The sequence below is a fragment of the Trichoderma harzianum genome (assembly GCF_003025095.1).
Source record: "Trichoderma harzianum CBS 226.95 unplaced genomic scaffold M431scaffold_14, whole genome shotgun sequence".
Classification (NCBI taxonomy): Eukaryota; Fungi; Ascomycota; class Sordariomycetes; order Hypocreales; family Hypocreaceae; genus Trichoderma; species Trichoderma harzianum.
The window spans coordinates 450665-468502 of NW_020209262.1; the positions used below are offsets into that span (position 1 = coordinate 450665).

The following is a 17838-nucleotide window of genomic DNA, read 5'->3' on the forward strand; positions in this document are numbered from 1 at the left end:
TCTTCCAGTCTAACTGCATACAGGCAAGGGGTTCGGTAGCAGCCGTTATAACTCGTTCAAAGTCAATTCCCAAATCCCCAACAAACCGCAGCCTCAGCAAAACACGCGTCGTTTCCATTTGAAATCTGGAAACTGTGACATGCTGGGTACGAAGGAGTGCTCCGATCGAAAGGTGGCATTTATGGGGCAGCTTTTGTGAGTGGGCATTTCATGATGTATTGGAGGGTTCGCTTGAGTGGTCTTGGAATTCGCGATAAGGCCAGCAGCAGGCGGTAAAACTCAAATCAAGGGCTAAAGGCAAGATTGGCAGAGGATGTGCCTGGTTTTAGTTCCGGTGGCGCTGTCGGGCTGCTGTTCATCAGTGTCCTGGCTTAAGCCTCGAGATACTGTATACTTGGATGGATGGATGCTGTGGCTGGAGATTGGAGGGCCGATGATGACAGAGTGCATTGCATTGGTCTCGTGGCGCGAGCTCACAAGGGCCCTGTTGCAATTTACGCAGGTACTTGGGTGGCCGGGGGTATTGGATTAGCCGTCCGAGGACAGTATTGCATCGTCGTCATTCCTCTGCCTCGGTATTCATGGTCACGATGCTTCGTATACTAGGTACTATAGACAGGTAGATCCGGGGAACGTCACGAACACGTGGCTCTTTGACAGCTGGTGGGTTCAACAGAACAGAACAGAGCAGAGTCACAGCTTCGGCCTTGCCAACAGTCGGAGCTGAATCGAGTCCACGATTGCCGAGTCAGCAAGTATGGGGATTAATACTGTAGCAACTCTTTGGGGTTTGACGAAGCGGTGCCAAGTCGGCCAATGAAGGACAAGCCAGAGTCAGATACCCTTGGCAGAAGCGGCGGACGAGTTGCGCGGCGAATCTATGACACTGTATGCGTCAGCGCCATGCTATTGAACGACTTTAAAATGGCTGCATATGCACGGGCAAGGGTTTGTCTCTCGCGGATGGGGCACAGTGTGTATGACGACAGTTTAGAGACGGTGTACTACAGTATTATGTACACTGGTGCATCGTGACGGGCCAGTGAGAGCGAGCCTTGCCGGTGGTGTGCAGCGCACACATGCTGGTGTGTATATTCTCGCAGCCCTCAGGGCGCCGGTGGCCTCGATCGCTACCTCCAGCGCCTGGCAACTGCGGTGGCGACTCAGGTATCTGATGCTAAGGTTTTGAAACGCAGCGGCCGACCGCCAGACGCATCGCGGTACAAAGTATACTCCAGGTGGCCTCAGTGCACGAATAAGCTTCTTCAGATTCCAAGCTTCTGCTAAGCATTACCGCTGGCAGGTTTATGCATCTCAACTTCGACTTGCATTTTTTCGAGGAGCCTCACGCCCGTCGTTGCCGGAACGCATAACTTTGGCCTCAATGCTGGTCCAGCTGCTGTCCACTCACTGTTTGCACTGCCCGCTGCCCACACCGTGCCTATAACGGGGGCCCCAGTGGATTGTTTACTGCTACTGTACGAGTACAGCGGTCGGATTCTTATCGGCGGCCTGCATCTTGTCTTGTCTCCTCACATCAACCATCTGCATTCTCCGGTCATTTCATCTCATTGCATTGCACGATCAAAATTCACAGAAAACGACGCGAATAGCATCAGAATACCGCACGACACTCTCCTTTCCCTCTCACGTCGGGGCCGACCAAGCGCCCCAACCGCGGTCTTCTGACCCTCTGCACTAAAACACAGGTGAGTGAGTGAGTGTGTGCGCGTGCTTGCTCTCCGCCTGTTTATCGGCTGGCTTCGCCGACGTTCGTCGACTTCCGCCCGGTCGCCAGAAAAAAACCCTCTCTCCCCTTCTCCCATATTCTCTCCCTCAAACCTCCCATCCACCACCCCTGTTTCTCGCTCCCAGGCTGCCTTGTTTACCGTGTCGCTGCCACCGTGCCTTTGGAAAACATGCAACTATAGGGCTTTTGCATCTGGGACAATCGATTTTTCACCGGCCTCGACGATTGTTACCCCCCAAAAAGGACCCTTTTTTTCTCCTCCATCTCGCACATAACGTCTTCGACTCCTAAGACACACCCCCACACTTTCGAGCCCAACACCGTTATCTCGACCAGCTTATCTGCGAATCGCACCGCTGACACAAGGGAAGAGAAAAACAAACGACGAGACAGGCGACAAAAGCAGGCTCCTGGTCGACGGCCGCTTCCATCACCAGCCGCCGTGACGCAGACGCGCACACCAGATCGCCCCTGCCAATCATGGCCTCGACTTCGACTCCATTTCGATCTGGCGCTGGCGATCCACTCATTGCACGAGCACAATCAATTCCCAGAGACGAAGAAATTCGAGATTTGAACGATGACATGATTGCCGCCTCAAACACCTTCTTCAGCCCCGACGATCTCCAACAGCACATGAGCGCCATTGACACCGACCATATGAAAAACTTCTGGGACGCGCAGGGACTTGTCGCGACCGGACCCTTCCTCGACTCGCCCAACGGCTCCCTTTTTGACGAGGAGTACGATTCCGGCTCTGCGTCTCCCCGGGCACCCGGTAAAGCAGTAGATACGTCCAACTTCGAATTGAGGACGAATGCTCATCTTGATTTGATGGCCGCCCTTCGCAAGACCGAGATTTCTCCATTTGCTCTCGCTGGACAGTCGTCGACCTTTCTTGGAGCCCCTGAAAACACTGGCGCATCGGAGCTATTTGATTTTGGCGGACGCAACGAAGCCGTGACGGACCGGCCGTTCGTTTTCGGTGCTGTCCCGGACGGCTCTGCTGCAGCAGCATTCGCCACCCCGACCAACAGCCCGATGAATGTGGAATCGCCGAGGTCAGAGAAATCAGGCCAGCAGCAAGAGAGTTCGGTATGTTGATATTTTGTTGTTTTAATTTTTACTTTTTTTTTTGTGTGCGTGCGTGTGTGGCGGAACATCATGACGGGAAAATGAAGAAATGGCACTTCACAAAAGTATTGACTAACATTCACCTAGCAGCCCACAATGGCCATTCCGAGAGGACAAAAGAGAGCGGCGGGCCCAGAGTTATCACCACACAGCGTCATGTCCTCCAGACCTTCATCCGAAGCAGACCAAGATTGGCCATTTTTCATGCCTGACTTTTCGCAGACCGGACAGCCGCCTGCCCAAGAGCAAATGCACCAAGCCTTGCAACAAGAGTACATGCAACAAATGCCAGTTTCCGACAACCCCGTGTTTACCTACACGGGTGAGTATGGGCTGCACATCCAGGAATCTACGCTCAAATCCCGCGTAGAGACGCAGATGGCGGTAACCATGACACTGTCTCATCTACCTTTTGGCATCACCAAACTACATTTGCCTCCCCACACGATTTCCAAACCTAAACTCAGGGCCAAACCCCTTCCGCAGCCGTCCCCCGATACGCTGGAGCTGTATGTCAGCTTGGTTTGCACGACCCCCATGGATCAGCCTGAGTTGAGAAAGAAGGCGCTGGAGAGAGCTGCCACGGTTCCTCACGACTATCTTCCTTCTCAAGAAGAGGCTGAGCACGAGACACAAAATGGCTGCCAAATTCGCATCTGCAAGAAATGTATCGAAAGAGAGCGCAAGCGAGCTGGAAGAAAGAAGAACCACACCAAGTCTGACGAAGAGAAATCCTGGTATATGGATGAATCGCGCCGCATCATTATATTCAACACCAAAGAGATGAAAGATTGGCGACCCCCCAGCAACGAGAAGGAGAAGGACTCGGAAGGACCATCGCAAGCAGAGTTGTTCCGACAGTGTCCCACCGCCATGCAAGTTGTGGTTCCTATGCGACTCGCATGCTACTGCCGTCACCAGAAGGAGAAGACGGGCTTCAACGTCATCTTCACATTCAAGGACTGGGAAGGCAAGGTCGTTGCACAGGCCATGTCCGGCTCGATTATGATCACGGACGACCACAAGACGGTGGTCACCTCACCCACGGACGATGCTCCTGAGCTTGAGCCCCAAGGCCCGGCCAAGAAGAGGAAAGCGAGCACCCCAACCCCTACCAGAGTTCCCCAGGCCTTGACCATGACGCCCTTGGATACTTCACCAAACATGGCTTCCCAAGGCGCTTCCACGCAGGTTACCTCCGCGGTCACCTCGCCCTTCGCTCCTAACCTTCATTCTTTCCAACAGCCAGAAGCCGTGCTTGGTGCGGTTACCCCCCAGTTATCGGCTTCCAATGGGTCCCCCGTAATGAACTCCATAACCAACGACCCGTGGTTTGCCCAGCGACGTTCCCAGAGCATGGACAACTTGTCCATGGATAGCTTTGTCACAAACAACTCGGTCATGACTGGGCTCTATCCCACGCCAGTATCATCCAGCTCTACACGCCCTCCTAGCCCGAGCAGTATGCGGAGTGCAGTCAACCTGGTGCCACATAACCCGGTTACCCAAGCCTCGGACGCTGATCTTTATTCTCTGGGTGTTGCCGCTAGTAACCCGCCAAGAGCGCAGTCCACTGTCCACAAAATCATTCCTGCCGAGGGCTCGCTCAATGGCGGCATGGAAGTGACCGTGCTTGGTGCTGGCTTCTACCAGGGACTGGAGATTTGGTTTGGCGACCACAAGGCCACTACAACTACCTTTTGGAGCGAGGCATCACTTGTATGCCTGCTGCCTCCTTCTACGGTTGCTGGCCCAGTTCCTGTAACCTTTGGGCCGCAAAGGGCCGCGGCACCGCTGGGCATGCAGCCTCCGGTGTTTACATACATCGACGACAATGAAAACCAACTCATGCGCGCAGCCATGTCGTTCTTTGGCCGCAGATTCATTCCTCCCATGAACATGAATCTCAACCTGCCCATCTACAACGCTTATATTCCAAACCCGCCCATCTTGCGAAAGGTACAGGATCTGATGGCTGCCATGCCCGCCATGCCCACCATGCCCGGTGGCCGCCCAGATAATGCAAGCGACGATGGCACAAAGGCGGACGGGCGCTGGTGGGATCTCTCGTCGTACATGAATACTGCGGCAGCTCCTCCCGCTTATTCTGACATCTACCCAGGAAAGGATGCGGACGCGAAGGATATGGATTCCAAGGCTGTTCTATCCGTGGCCCGAGCTGCCGCTGATGCCGAGGCGGATTTGAAACGCTCCATCCGCCATGACGAGTCAGAGTCCTCGGCTGCTGCGGCCGTGTTCCAATACGAGGACGAGGCGGAGTCATCAGCTTCTGCAGCCATGTTCCAACATGATGAGTTTGAAGATGATGAGGAGGAGGTGGAGTTGGTGATGAGAGGCAAGGCTCCGGCTGTCGAGCCCCCTGCAATCCTCGAGATTGGACGCAAACATGCCATCACCAAGGAACAGCAAGAGAACTTCTTGCGAGCCCGGGAACAGAAGTTGAAGAAGATTAGCAATGATCGAAACCTCTTCTTCATTTGGGTAAGTCGAGACCATTATTTCTCTATCTTCAATCCAAAGTCAGTAACTAACAATTTCTCTTTCTACCAGATCCCTCTTCTCTTGGTGATGATTTGCGCGCTGCTTTACAGCTACTTCCCCGAGCTTTTCCCTTTCATCTGGGCTTCTATCAGAGCCATCGTCCACACCCTGTTTTCTTCACATTCTTGAGTGATGAATTCCGAACCGGCAACGTTTAGTGCTGCTAACGACATGCCACGATGAAGAATAACGGCCAAACTTTGTACATTTATCTCATTTCTTTCATCTCATTTCAGTTATATCTCTATTGATGAAGACTATAACGAGGCATGCGTGCTTGCTTATTTCATCTTTCTTGCCATGTTCTTTTTCTACCGCTCATCACGAACATTATAACACACCATTTGTTCCTCGCCTTTGTTTCCTCATTTCGACTTCATCCATACCATACATCATGACAACACATACAAAACAAAACGACAACCAAAAAAACCGGGAAAAAGAAAAAAAGAAAAAAAAGCGACGGAAAGACACAAACAAGAGACAGACAACGTGATCTGGACTTGGGTGATAAGAGGAATGAAAGAAGGATATCGTTGCTATACCGGTGAAAGAGCGGGAAAGAGAGAAAGTCTGGTTTTGTTTTTTTATTCGCATGGAAATGGACGGAACGGGATGGTTAATGGGGGCTGTGCAAATCGGGATGGGTTTGTATGGTTTCCTTCGGGCTGGGATATTAGGATAATTTGTGTGACGTTTTTTTTTTCTTACTTAACTTATGGGAGTTTTCGGAGGGGGTTTTAAGTTCCCATACAGAGGGAATTTGGGCAAATAGCGTTTTAGATGCTTTCGGTATGCGGCACTGCACGACTTTTTTTCGTTTGACTATTGTTGTTTTCCTCCATCTGTATGTTCTTGATGGAAACAGGTCTTACGAGATATGCCGGTGTGAGAGTGTCTGGAAGGGCAGTTTTGGATACGGTTTGAAGCGCAGTCCGTAGAGAAATACCAGTATTAATTAAATATAATATAGTTACTCATTCACATACTTGGAAAGGCGCAGCAGTTTTTTGATGTAATGTCTCTTGTCATTCGTAAAATATGTTAAAAATACCTATTAGTACAATCTTGTCCTCCTCACGTCCCCTGAAAATCATGATATCATCAAGATCCCTCCTCTCCAGCCTCTCTTTTTTCTTTCTCTCCCGCAAGTCATACTTACTGATCCCACGAGAGAAGGAAAAAGAAAAACAAAAGCCAGGCAGAAAGGATCTAACATGTGAGCGAATGTAAAAAAAAAAATTGAAATCAAAATCAACAAGGATTTCCTTTCCCCTTCGCAAAAATAAAATCGAAATCAAAAACTCAAAAGACAAGCAAGCGGCTTTGATTCCACAAGAGAGCCCCCCGTCTCAAACCAAGCGAAGGGCCAGGGATTCCTCCCCTTCCCCTTCCTTTCCCCTTGTCTCTTCCCCCCGTTCAGTAAAGAAGGAGAGAGAGCGATAGAGAGAGGAAGAGTAATTTGCTCGTTTCCGCGCATTGTCCTCCATGGTCAATGCTCATAAAAAGAAACGAGCTGGAAAAAAAAGGAGGGGGCTGGGATAAAAAAAAAAGAGGCTGATTTTCTCCTTTTTTTTTTTCATGCCCTCCCCCTGCCTGGTCCTTGTTTGCCGAAACGGCTCTCTCCGCGAAAAGGTCCGCCGCTTGCTGCTTATTTTGCACAAATGTCGTCAAAGTCGTATATACGTAGAGTTTCATATATTGTTCCTTTTGTCATGACACATAACGTAACAGCAACAACGTCCTCGGTTCCAAAAACGCATGTTTTGTTAACAACGAAAGATAAAAAGCTTTGGCCTTGCTACTGGGAAGCAAGACGTTGGATCATTACATCGGTTGTTGAGGTTTTTTTTTGTGTTATCTTCCATTTTTTTTGGTCTTTTCTTGGTTGGTTTTGTGGTAAAATCAACACCCTCCGAACAGATGGGGGGTATATGAGATAAAAAGTGTTTTTTGATAAAAATCATATCATGTCTCGTAATAGAGAAGAAAGAAAATTCGTTAAAAATCGAATCATTGCTCGATCCAAATGCTTTTTTTGATGAGAAAATGGCGGATCAGACAGGTATCTCGCAAACAGAAAACTCCGATAGATGATGCGAAAAATAAAATCTTGAAATCTTCACCGTTTCAGGCCCCGCCAGGCCTGTCCATTTTCTCGATCTTCTCCAAAGGTATACTTGGCGGGAATAGTTGGGACGCTGGGAATCCCTCGGTTTGCGTTGGGTACCACTTTGAGGGCATCCTGAGTTGGGGTAGAAGTAGCAGCGGGAGCAGCTTTTCTTGGTCTAAGAGCGCGAGAGCTCTTGGAACCCGAGCCAATAGCCCGAACACTGTACACGCTCTCGCCGCTCTCTCTGGCCGACGACGTGGAGTCGAAGGAGCCGCGGGGAGATGACGCCGCAGATGAGGAGGGCGAAGTAGCGCATAGCAGGTGAGAAGACCGCTTGCTGTGCCTTGAATCCCGACTCGACGTGCTGTTGCTGTGATAGTGGTGGATGACCACGGGTGTATGGGTAGCACTGCCTCCGCTCTTACGAGCCTTTGCTTGAGAGCTCGTGAGCTTCCGCCGAGATCTGGCGGTGCGGAGAATTGGAATGCCAAAGTCCTTGGAAGCCGTCTTACGAATCTTCTTGCCCCTGGTACGTGCTGACCTCGGCGATCTCGGGGGCTCGTCCTGATGGATTTGGATATCCGCGTTGTTTTCGTTTGCCGTCCGCTTGGTACCTCTAGAGTCGGCACTGGCAGGGGTTACCGCGGATAGAGACGTCCTATTGCTCCTGGGCGTTATGGGCGTCGAGTTGAGCGGCCATTTTGGCGGCGGAGGCAACGAAACGGGTGTCTCTAAAGGCGGCAGCCGCGGCGGGGGCGTCCTCAGTGTTAACGTCGGAGAAAGCGCCTGATGGCTAGTAGCAGGCCGTTGCCGTACAAACCCCGGTGGAGGAGGTTGTCGCGTGGATTGAATGGCATGCGTGGTGAAGAAGCCAGCTTCGACCAGCAAATGGTAGCTCGCCAAGGCCTCTTCTCTAGTGGGCCTGTCGTCGTAAGCTCCAGGAACTGGCTTCGTTGGAGACGGAGAGTCTGGCTGCTGCTTCTTCTGCTCGGGCGAGGGAGCTTCTTTCTTGAGCTTGAATCGACCCCGAACGCCCTCCCATACCTGGCCCAGCACGCCCTTTTTCGGTGAGGTGGCGGTGCTCGGTGCGACGCTGGGAGCGACACTAGGCGCGACACTCGGCGCGATGCTGGGCGCAATACTCGGAGCTCCCCGCGACATGAACAGCTGAAGTTGGCGGGTGGTGTCTTGGGACCGGCGAGAGCTTCGCAGATTGTACTGATGCTGCTCTAGCTCTGCTTCCAGCGGTCTTTCCAGAGCCTCTAGCTCTTCGGGCCCGAGAAACTGGCTTGGTGGCACGGCAGATGCACGGTCATTCATAGAACCCTCTTGGAAGCGGCTGCGACTTTGCGCTCGCGGCCTGAGGCCCCTCGTCTTGGGGGGGCCCATTGCAGGCAAAGTGAGGAGGGTTTACTTGAAGACGCGTGCAGGATGTGCGGAGATGAGAGTCGATAAGGGGAGGGGAGAGAAAAGCCCCCTTGGCTATACAGCTCGTCGACGGCCTGTTTGACCACCGTCTGTCCCGCAGCCAAGCGAAGCCGGATGCTCGTGATAAGTTGAAGTATCGTTAATCAGAAAGCATCCATTCCCCCTTTGATCCTTTTTGTTGTCGGGTTGTCTCTCGTCTGCCGCCACCACCAGCGCTTTTGTCGAGGTCCAAACAATGGCCAATAAACAAACAGGCGAAAACACGGGCCAGCGCTTGCGGCCGGAATGCTGCTGCTGTTATGTAGTCGTTGGCTTTTTCCTCTTGTTGTCTCTTTTTGTCTCGGGCCTCGGGGGGCGTCGGGGGAAATTGGGATAGCTCTCCGCAATCTTTTAGAGTTTAATGAGGGATCGAAGCTGGGTCCATGGAGGAGGATTTTAGTCGAGATTCGGGTATGATACTTTCTTTTTCTTTTTCTTCCGCCCAATGGGTGTTGATTGGAGGAAAAGGAAACAATGCACTTACGTCCAATCTGAGGCCGGCAATCGTATATGCTCTGTTCTTATTTGGCTGTTTTAGTTGAACACGACCAAGAAAGAGTGCAGAGCTCAAAACGGGCCCCGTTCAGCTGCACCTCGCAGACACACGCACGTAAGATTGAAGCAGCTCCGCCTGGGGGCCAGCAAAAACTGCGCCCGACTGTTTTGTTTTATGTGTGGCACTGAGGTGGCCCATCCGCACCGCTCCCCCAGCCACACGTGACGGTTGTCCTGGCAACCACCGGGGGACCCCCTGCTAGAGGCCCTGCTAGAGCCCTGTAGAGGCCCTGGACTTAGTGCGGAGGCCCTGTTGAAGGTCCCCCCGAGTGGCAGGGATTGTTGATTGTTCGCAGTCCAACTGGTCCCTTTTTGCATGGCCGTAGTCCGTACTCGTATATACTGGTGGCAGGACGGGCTGTACAGTTGCGGCGGTCGCTTGCAGACTTGCAGTGCCGCCGAGTGGCTGTCACAATCGTTCCACATTTACGGTGTCGAGACCACGAGGGACCGGCAATTCCTTTGGCTTTGCTTTTTTGCCTTTATTCTACGTGAGATGGAGGGTTGGGCTGGTGGTTGGGGGAGGTTGGAGAACGGTGACAGCATCAAGTGACAACACAGCACAACAACGCATCGAAAAAAGAATGTGACGGAACTAACCAGGCCAGGTCACACACACACAACTAACACAACACAGTTCGGCGTCCCACCTATCGACCACGTAATTAATAGTGCCGAACAAACAGATTGACACTTGACTTTTTTTTCGCACGGGGAAAAAAAGAGAGGTGAAAAAAGAAAGGAAACCGCTCACTCTTTATCTTCCCGTCCCCCTTCTCGCTCTCATTAGGAATCTCGCTCCGGCCCTTGGCGCCAGAACATGCCTGCAGGCCAACGGAGGCAGAGGTTAATCACATGTGCATAGCCGCTCTCAAGGAGGGTCCCGGTCCTGCGGCCGGCTGCTACGGGAGGCTGTCCTGAAGCAGAAACAGATTTCAATCAAATCCCATATGTTCTGCTTCCTTGTAATTGCCGCGAATCTTTTCTCCCCCATGCATATGCTGTAGAGTTGGCGCGAATCGCGAGTTTCAGACAGACAGACGGACGGACAGCTGGACAAACGGACCTCATTCCATACCACAGCATATACACAAGCCAAGACAGACATCTTCCCATCTCCTCATTCATATGTATCTCGCAGTCATAAAACCTAGTCACTTGCTCGGTGACCAGACTCTGATTGTTCTTTACAATTACTAATACAATAAAAACCAAAGGCTAGGACGTAACCTTCCTCTGAATCTACTATTGCAGCTTTAATGGCTCTCTTATTATGATTATAAAGGTCGACGCCGATATTCGTCAAGAAATCAAGGCGTTGTTTTTCGCTGCCTTGATTAATGATTTGATATGTTGAAAGTTGACCACCGGGCACGTGGAGAACATGCTACGATTAAAATCAATGACAGAGGGGTTCACATGGATTGACGCCAGCAATTTGGATATAACCTCCATATTACAATAAAATACCAAGTGAAATACTGCTACCCATCTAATACCCAGAAGGAAAAGGGGTATTTTGACTTCAATCTCAACTCCACCCTCTCTTCATTCACATTCCCACACCCAACCAACCACTTACACTCACCACCCAGAACTGGAACATTTCACATTCACTCATAACTCCATTCAATCAATTTCCAAGCAAGCAAATAACACTACAATAACAACATCAACATCTCCCATCACAGAAACAAAAAAACCACTAAGTAGTAGTGCTAATAAGTTGTATCATTTAAATATATAAGAAAAAAAAGACAACAAACAACAAAAAAGACATCAAATGTAGCCGTCCAAAGCAAATGGCTTCAAAGGAAAGAATATTGAACCGCCCAGCTTTGACACATGACATGGATATAATAAGTCCAGAGTTAAACAAGCGCAGGCGGGAAATCCATCTCCCAGGTCTCCCTCTTTCTCTCTCCCCCTTCAACAATCTATATATAAAGGGCAGCCCTGTCGGATGAAAAAGAATCAAGAGTCCAAACACAAAAGGGACAAAGTTAATAACGAAGAAGCGCACAATTCGATGTGTTCCGTTGAGCCATCTCACTTTGACAGAAAATGAATAAATAAGAAATCCCAGATAGCCTCAAGCTGTGTCGTATCCTCCCAACTCCATAAAATCACAAGCTCCATTCATATTGCCCTCTTCCAGGAAAAATAAGATAACAAAAGAGGTATTTAATAATGGTAAAAGTCCCAAAACGCCTATGAGAAATCTGTCACACATCAAAATGCAGATAATATACTCCAATAGTTTTGAGTTGCCCAAGAATTTGTGAGCCGAAATCGCACCGCGCCCCAGAGGCTTACACTTGGTATTGGTTGAAAGTAACGACACCGATTTGGCCGTCTGCTCTGGAGTAGAGGCCCTGGTCCGGCTCGGGGGTGAGCCCGCGGTATCCGTGGCCAAAGTGGGCATCGAGCTGGCGCTGGCCGTTGTGCAGCGCCTTGGTGCTTTGAGAAAAGACGTGGTCGTGTTTTCTCTTGCCACCCGTTGGCAGCAGCGGTGGGGGAGGAAGGGGCTCAGTTTGGGCCTCAATGGGCGGCAGGGGAGACACCAGGGAAGCAATCTTGAGAGGTGCCAAAGATGACTGGCTTGGCATCTGTCGCCTGGGCGGAGGAGGAGGCAGGGTATTGTAAGGAGCTGGGTGGTGAGGAGCTGGGTGGTGAGGAGCGGAGTATGGCGCTGATGATGGAGGAGGAGGAGGAGGAGGCGCAGAGTAGGGCGTCATAGGCGCAGGAGACGGGTAGGAGACAAACGATGGTCGTCTCTCGGTTGATGGATATGCGGAAGGCGACTGAGCGGCGTAGGGCTCACGACTGTCATAACCAGAGTGCCTCGTTGGCGGCGCTGGGGATGGGCTGGGCATTGAGTGCCGAGGAGGATAGTTGTATGATTGTGAGTCCTGCTTAGCATATGGAGATGGCGCAGATGACGTCGGATATGGCCCGGTAGGCGTTACAGGAGGTATCGGAGCGCCCTGTGGGTGGGCATATGGTCGAGGAGGAGCAGGCGCGCCATATTGATGCGGCACGTTGTGGTCGCCAAATGCGAGGTGTCCAGGCCTGGCAGCGGGAGGAGGTGCGTCGTAACTCGGGGGAGGAGGCGGAGGTAATGAAGGAGCATGGTAGCTCTCGGCAGCAGAGGGTCTGCGTTGTGAATCCTGTGGCATGTACGGCGCGCGGTGCTCACTCGCGTTACTAGCAGATCGGGCGCGCATGGGATCCTCAGCGGGAGCTGGCGTCACGGTCCGGCGACGAGCATACTCTTCCTCGCGTCGGTCGTAGCCGCTACTGCCCTTGCCGTCGCGCTTCCTCATACGAACGTCACGGCGAATGCGAACTCGGCATCCCTGGTCAGCAACTGTCTTGCTGAGAGAAGTACTCTCCATGAGTCCGGGGAACTTCTTGGCGCTGAAGACGTTGAAGGGCTGCGTCTTGATCTCCATTCTCCAGTCGACTCCGGCGGGGAGGTCAGATTCAACGGGCTCCATGTCGAAATCCTTGGACTCCTTGGTCGTCTCGTACAAGCTGAAGGAAAGACGGAAGTAGCCTTCGTGACGGACAGACAGGTCGGGGAAGATGAAGTATCCAGCCTCAGTTGGTCGGTCGAGATAGGCCATGCCAGATGCCGGGACACCAGTCAGGATGGGGGGATTGTTGGTGGCTCCATTTTGGACGCGGCCGTGGGCCATGGGGCGAGCCTGCTCCAGACTGGCATAGAGGAAGAAATTGGCGTTGTAGTCGAAGGTAATGTCCTTGCCCTCCTCGACGGAGGGACCCTCAATGATACGAAGTTCAACAACAGGCGGCGGGTCAACAGGTCGTCGGTCGCTGTTAGCTGCGAGGGAGTAAGTACACGGAGAATTCCCAAAAGGCAGACCGCGATGCGTCATTGCCACATCCGTCGTGTTGAAAACGCACCTTTCATGCCCGAGCCACATGCGCGAGCACGCTCCGGCTGCTGCAGAACGGTCAACTGGTACCATAGGTGTCGGTTCTCTCTTGTGACGCGGTGGATGCGTTGGACCATGTCCCGCGAGGCGGAAGAGGCCACGGAGGTAGGCGTCGCCATGATGCCGCGTGGAATAGCTGTAGTCGAGCACGATTGCAAATGAGACAACAAGTATAAAAGGCTGTCTTGCTCAGTCAGTACTACAATTCCCAGCTGGCAGCAGTGCGGAGAGAGGAAAGGAGTGGATGGGTTGGCAGCTATGAAACTGCAAGAGGCCAAGGTGTAGAACGAGACCACGACAACCATCCAGTGGGAAATCACACATCACTCACCTTTTTTAACAGGCAGAAGCCCAAAGTTCAAGACACTCTCCGGCCGCCAAAGTATTAGGGGCGGGAAGAGCCCACTGTTCGAACCAGGCCAGGAGACAGTAGTAACTGTACGCGGGGAGTCGAGAGTGGTGTGATCATGTATAGCAGCGGCGACGAGAGGATATCATGAGCTCTATCGTCGTCTCTCGGGTATGATCGAAATCGAAACCGAGTCGAGTCGAGAAAACGGGTTTTGCAAAATGGAAGAAGGCCAACGGGAAAAGGAAAAGGAAAGATCTGGGTGGATGTGCGACCGTGGAGGAGTAAGAGTAAGAAGAGTCCAGTGAGAAAGACACTGGCCTGGTCCCCAACCCACCTTTTTTTGGTGTGTGAGGAAGGGCCCCGGGAATCTGGGACTAAGGGGAGCGGGTCGCAGCTGAGGGAGCCTGGCATGTCCAGGACTCGCCAGGTCAAATAAGGTAAGCCTTGGCCGAAGCGCGAAGGGGGGGCTTGACGCTTTTTTCTCTCTCTTCTCTTCCTTTTTCCTTTTTTTTTTTAGGAGCATGGGGAGGGGGGTTCTCCAGGGAGGGGGTGCGGATTGGATGGGCTTGGACGAGATGGCGGTTGGCTTCCAACGGACGGGGAGGATCTTCCCCCAGCTTCCCAAGGGCAGACCTTTGGACATTGTATAAAGTGGAGAGGTTCATGTTCATGTTCATGTCGAGGATAGGAGGTGCTCCGTTTTGTCCGTAATACTTACTTGCAGTACCACGAGTCTACCTTGTTGATATTAATGGATATTGATCAAATCTGTCCCAGTTGTGCAAGACCTGCAGGTACGAGGACGTGATGGCAGCGCGCGGAGATGCTAGTCCTGCTGGTACGGACCGCTCCTGTGATCTACTAACCCACAGGTATAGTACAGTGTATAATACCGTCCGCGATTAATGAATGGACGGGAGAGAACCCGACAAGTTGAGTGAGCTAACGACCCCTGCCCTGTTGCTTGGTAGCAGCGATTGTGAGACTCGCCGCTCTGAGGCACGGTACATACTCGTACGGTACGGCACTGCAGGTCTGGCCAAGTACTGTACCTGTGTGTGCGGGTGCCTGTACATGTGATACAGTACAAGTCCGTACGAGTACAAGCACATGGGAGCACATGGGCAAAGCAAGAAAAAAACGTCCCAGGAGGCTGCAATGATGAGAGGCTGCGGCCCAGGCGACGCAGTAATTGGACGCGGTACGGGGGCCCTTGGGTGGGTGGCGGTTGGTGCTTCTCCACGCCTCCGGCTCTTCCCCAGCGGGACCCAGACGGTCGGTCGCAGCTGTTTGCTTCCAGCGGTGGCTTTTGACAGCGCTAATGCTAATGCTTGTGCTTGTGCTTGTGCTTGTGCCTGTGCTTGTACTCGTGTGCTTGTGTTTGTGTGATTGGGCTGTTGGTTTTTTTTGGCTTTGCACGCCTCGACTATCTTTTTTGGCTTTTTTGCTTGTCCCTCTGCGCTGGTACCGAGAACCCCATGGCCGGGTCAGGGTTAAAAAACGTAAAAGGCGGGCTGCGGTGCGGGCAAAAGCCCAGCCCAGGCGGGCGGCGCCTACAGGTTCCCAACTGTGCGCAAAAGCATGGAAGCATTCCGTCCCAGCCAGCCCAGCCAGCAAACTGAGTCAGGCCATGGCTGAGTTAGCTGATGGCATGAGCCGGGATTGTTTTGTAAGCCCAGCGCAGCGGTTTTTTTGGCTTTCTGTGAGCGAGCGCCTCCTCCTCTCGGAGACAAAACGTTAGGGCGGCTCGAGCACTGGCAGTTACTGGACAAAAAGGCACCGGCCGTCACACTTGGTGGTGGATGGCGCACACAACGATAGCGAGAAGCGCAGATGCCGTACATGCCTGGCGGCCCTGCAATCGCCGCACCGTGGGTACAGTACAAGTCACTGGCTGATTCTCATTGATGCTGCGTAAAGGTGGACGTCAAGTTATCGCGGTTAGTCGGGCAGGCTAGCGATGGGAAATGTAACCTCTAACAGCCCCCCGCCGTTCCGGAGTGCAGTGCGTGCTGCTCTAGCACAAATTGATCCAGGGTGTGCGAGAAGAGCAATCGAGGTACGGTACCCCAAGGTGGCAGGTACTTGACAAGCCCATCTCAGATGGCCCAAGCCTAGGGCCAGTACACGAATACACACTGGACAGCTTCAGTTCAAACGAATTCTTCCGGGTACTTTTTCCTTGATGGCTTTTGAAGAACATCGTCACGGTGGCGCAGACCGGCTTGCTCTGGCTAAAATCCTGCCAGCCAGCTGAAGCTTGCCCTTGCCCCGTTCGACTCTTTCTCTCCCTCGGGTCCGAAGGCCCAGCAAAAGCGCTATTGCTGCAAGTCAGGTCGGGTAGATACTTGGCATTGGGCAATCTATTGCTGCTGGAACATTGCCTAGTGGTATACCCAGCAGTCAGGTAAGGTAGTCTCGGCTCTGAGGTCTTGTCGGGTCCCATGCTGTCCTCGTACCCTCTGTCACTGTGCCGTACTGTGCAGGTCTCTGTACGAGTCCTCGCGCTGATCGGAGACCAGAGGTACCTCCATCCGCCAGCGCCGTCGAGGGCAGCTGGTGCGTACCTCGCGTCCCTTGGCGACGAGAACCTGGGCCACGGAGCCGGGGTGTGCGCCACACGTCCCAAAGAAGCGCAAGCTCTCCAGTCTTTCTATATTGCAGTGGGGTCTGCTAGTCGCCAAGCTGCACGGGCGTCTTGCGTCTCTTGGGGGGCGTGTATCATCATTCGCTGCCCATTGATTTGGTTGGCACACGGCCTGCGGGCCAAATCTATCGGTGATACCAGGAGCGGCCCAACAGCCCGTGCTCCTGTTCCCTGCCGCTATTTCGCTGTGGGCTCGTTCTGGCCAGACGGTACGGGCTGGGACTGGCTGGACGCTGGCCATGGAGGGAGGGCCGCGGGCTGTGAGTGGCCGGGCTGGCAGGCGGATAGTGAGCCATGCGTTGCCGGTATTGCTGTGCTGGGAGCCGCGTTGGATGGGTTTCGAAAGCCTTGGGTCTTGGGTTGTGGTGGTGTCGATGCAACGGCGACCCAGTTTGGACCAGCAAGTCATCTAGCAAACCAGAGGCTCGTATGATAGAGCAGAGCAGAGCACTCAAATCCTGTTGCAGCGTGCACAAGAGCCTCCATTGCACAACGGCAAGCACAAGCACAAGCACAAGCATGGACTGATTGACCAACCTGCATCCGCATCGGATAGCAAGCCTGCCTCTCTCTTGTCCCAGTCCCGTCCCAGCCAGCGCCTCGTGGAGAGAAGAACAAGCCCCCCGGCGGCTGCACCCAATCCCAGCATCTCGTTACCTGCGTCTCAGGTCTAGACGCTGCATGCTCACAAAAATGCTCTGCCCATTCTCGTCGACACACATATAATATGACGACTCTGTGCTTTTGCTGCGGCAAGACAACTACAAGTACAAGCCCCGACATGGCCATCGTCAATCTCTCTACTCGCACTGCTCTATATCATACTGCACAGTATCTATCAGGTCAGCTTCAACTGTACAATGTTCTAGCAACCCGCCAGATCTTCCGTCTGATGCTAAAAAAGCACCGCAACCACTCGGCCGACGCCGGCCCGTCATGGGTCTGCCCTGCTTTGCCTCCTCCCTGGCTCCCTGCTCTCCCAAGCCAAGGTTCGCACCAAATCTCCATCCCCATCGTCAGCCTGGGCCCCCCCGTCCTTTTCTTTCTTCCCTCTTTTTTGACACATGGGTTTCCCGGCCCCTCTCTCCACCGCCCCAAGCAAAAAAAGACGGGAAGCTTGTTCGTTTTTGGGCTTGTCATCCTTCAAACTCGCGCATTGATTTGTCCATTCGTATCTTTTGCTGCCCGCTGCTTCGACCGGGGCTCCTCTAGCTCTCTGACTCTCTCTCTCCCGGTATCGTACAGGCACTTCTATCAAGATCGCACAAAAGAAGCCGCTGTTAGTTAGTTTCGTTC

The 17838-nt window shown here is 52.8% G+C and overlaps 6 protein-coding genes across 6 annotated transcripts; 3 read left to right on the forward strand and 3 right to left on the reverse strand.

Moving 5' to 3' along the window:
- Nucleotides 1-2230: 2230 nt before the first annotated feature.
- Nucleotides 2231-5575, forward strand: M431DRAFT_499284 (hypothetical protein; the record flags this gene model as incomplete). The annotated part of the gene is made up of 3 exons (XM_024917781.1): nt 2231-2845; nt 2972-5386; nt 5456-5575. The coding sequence occupies 3 exons, from the start codon at nt 2231-2233 to the stop codon at nt 5573-5575; spliced, it is 3150 nt and encodes a 1049-aa protein (XP_024770138.1).
- A 1993-nt stretch (nt 5576-7568) lies between these two features.
- M431DRAFT_95031 (hypothetical protein) lies at nt 7569-8948 on the reverse strand (the record flags this gene model as incomplete). The annotated part of the gene is made up of 1 exon (XM_024924649.1): nt 7569-8948. One exon carries the CDS (start codon nt 8946-8948, stop codon nt 7569-7571), a length of 1380 nt encoding a protein of 459 aa, XP_024770139.1.
- A 2945-nt stretch (nt 8949-11893) lies between these two features.
- M431DRAFT_95531 (hypothetical protein) lies at nt 11894-13662 on the reverse strand (the record flags this gene model as incomplete). The annotated part of the gene is made up of 2 exons (XM_024924715.1): nt 11894-13428; nt 13512-13662. 2 exons carry the CDS (start codon nt 13660-13662, stop codon nt 11894-11896), a joined length of 1686 nt encoding a protein of 561 aa, XP_024770140.1.
- Nucleotides 13562-14635, reverse strand: M431DRAFT_253759 (hypothetical protein). The gene is made up of 2 exons (XM_024913807.1): nt 13875-14635; nt 13562-13723 (listed from the first exon to the last, which is right to left on the reverse strand). The coding sequence occupies exon 1, from the start codon at nt 14536-14538 to the stop codon at nt 14047-14049; it is 492 nt and encodes a 163-aa protein (XP_024770141.1). The 5' UTR covers nt 14539-14635; the 3' UTR covers nt 13562-13723; nt 13875-14046.
- Nucleotides 14636-15525: 890 nt separating this feature from the next.
- On the forward strand, nt 15526-17216 carry M431DRAFT_541314 (hypothetical protein; the record flags this gene model as incomplete). Its single annotated transcript, XM_024921096.1, has 5 exons — nt 15526-15564; nt 15932-15954; nt 16284-16302; nt 16382-16969; nt 17010-17216. 5 exons carry the CDS (start codon nt 15526-15528, stop codon nt 17214-17216), a joined length of 876 nt encoding a protein of 291 aa, XP_024770142.1.
- Nucleotides 17126-17837, forward strand: M431DRAFT_512031 (hypothetical protein). Its single transcript, XM_024919777.1, has one exon. The coding sequence runs from the start codon at nt 17270-17272 to the stop codon at nt 17828-17830; it is 561 nt and encodes a 186-aa protein (XP_024770143.1). The 5' UTR covers nt 17126-17269; the 3' UTR covers nt 17831-17837.
- Nucleotide 17838: the final 1 nt, after the last annotated feature.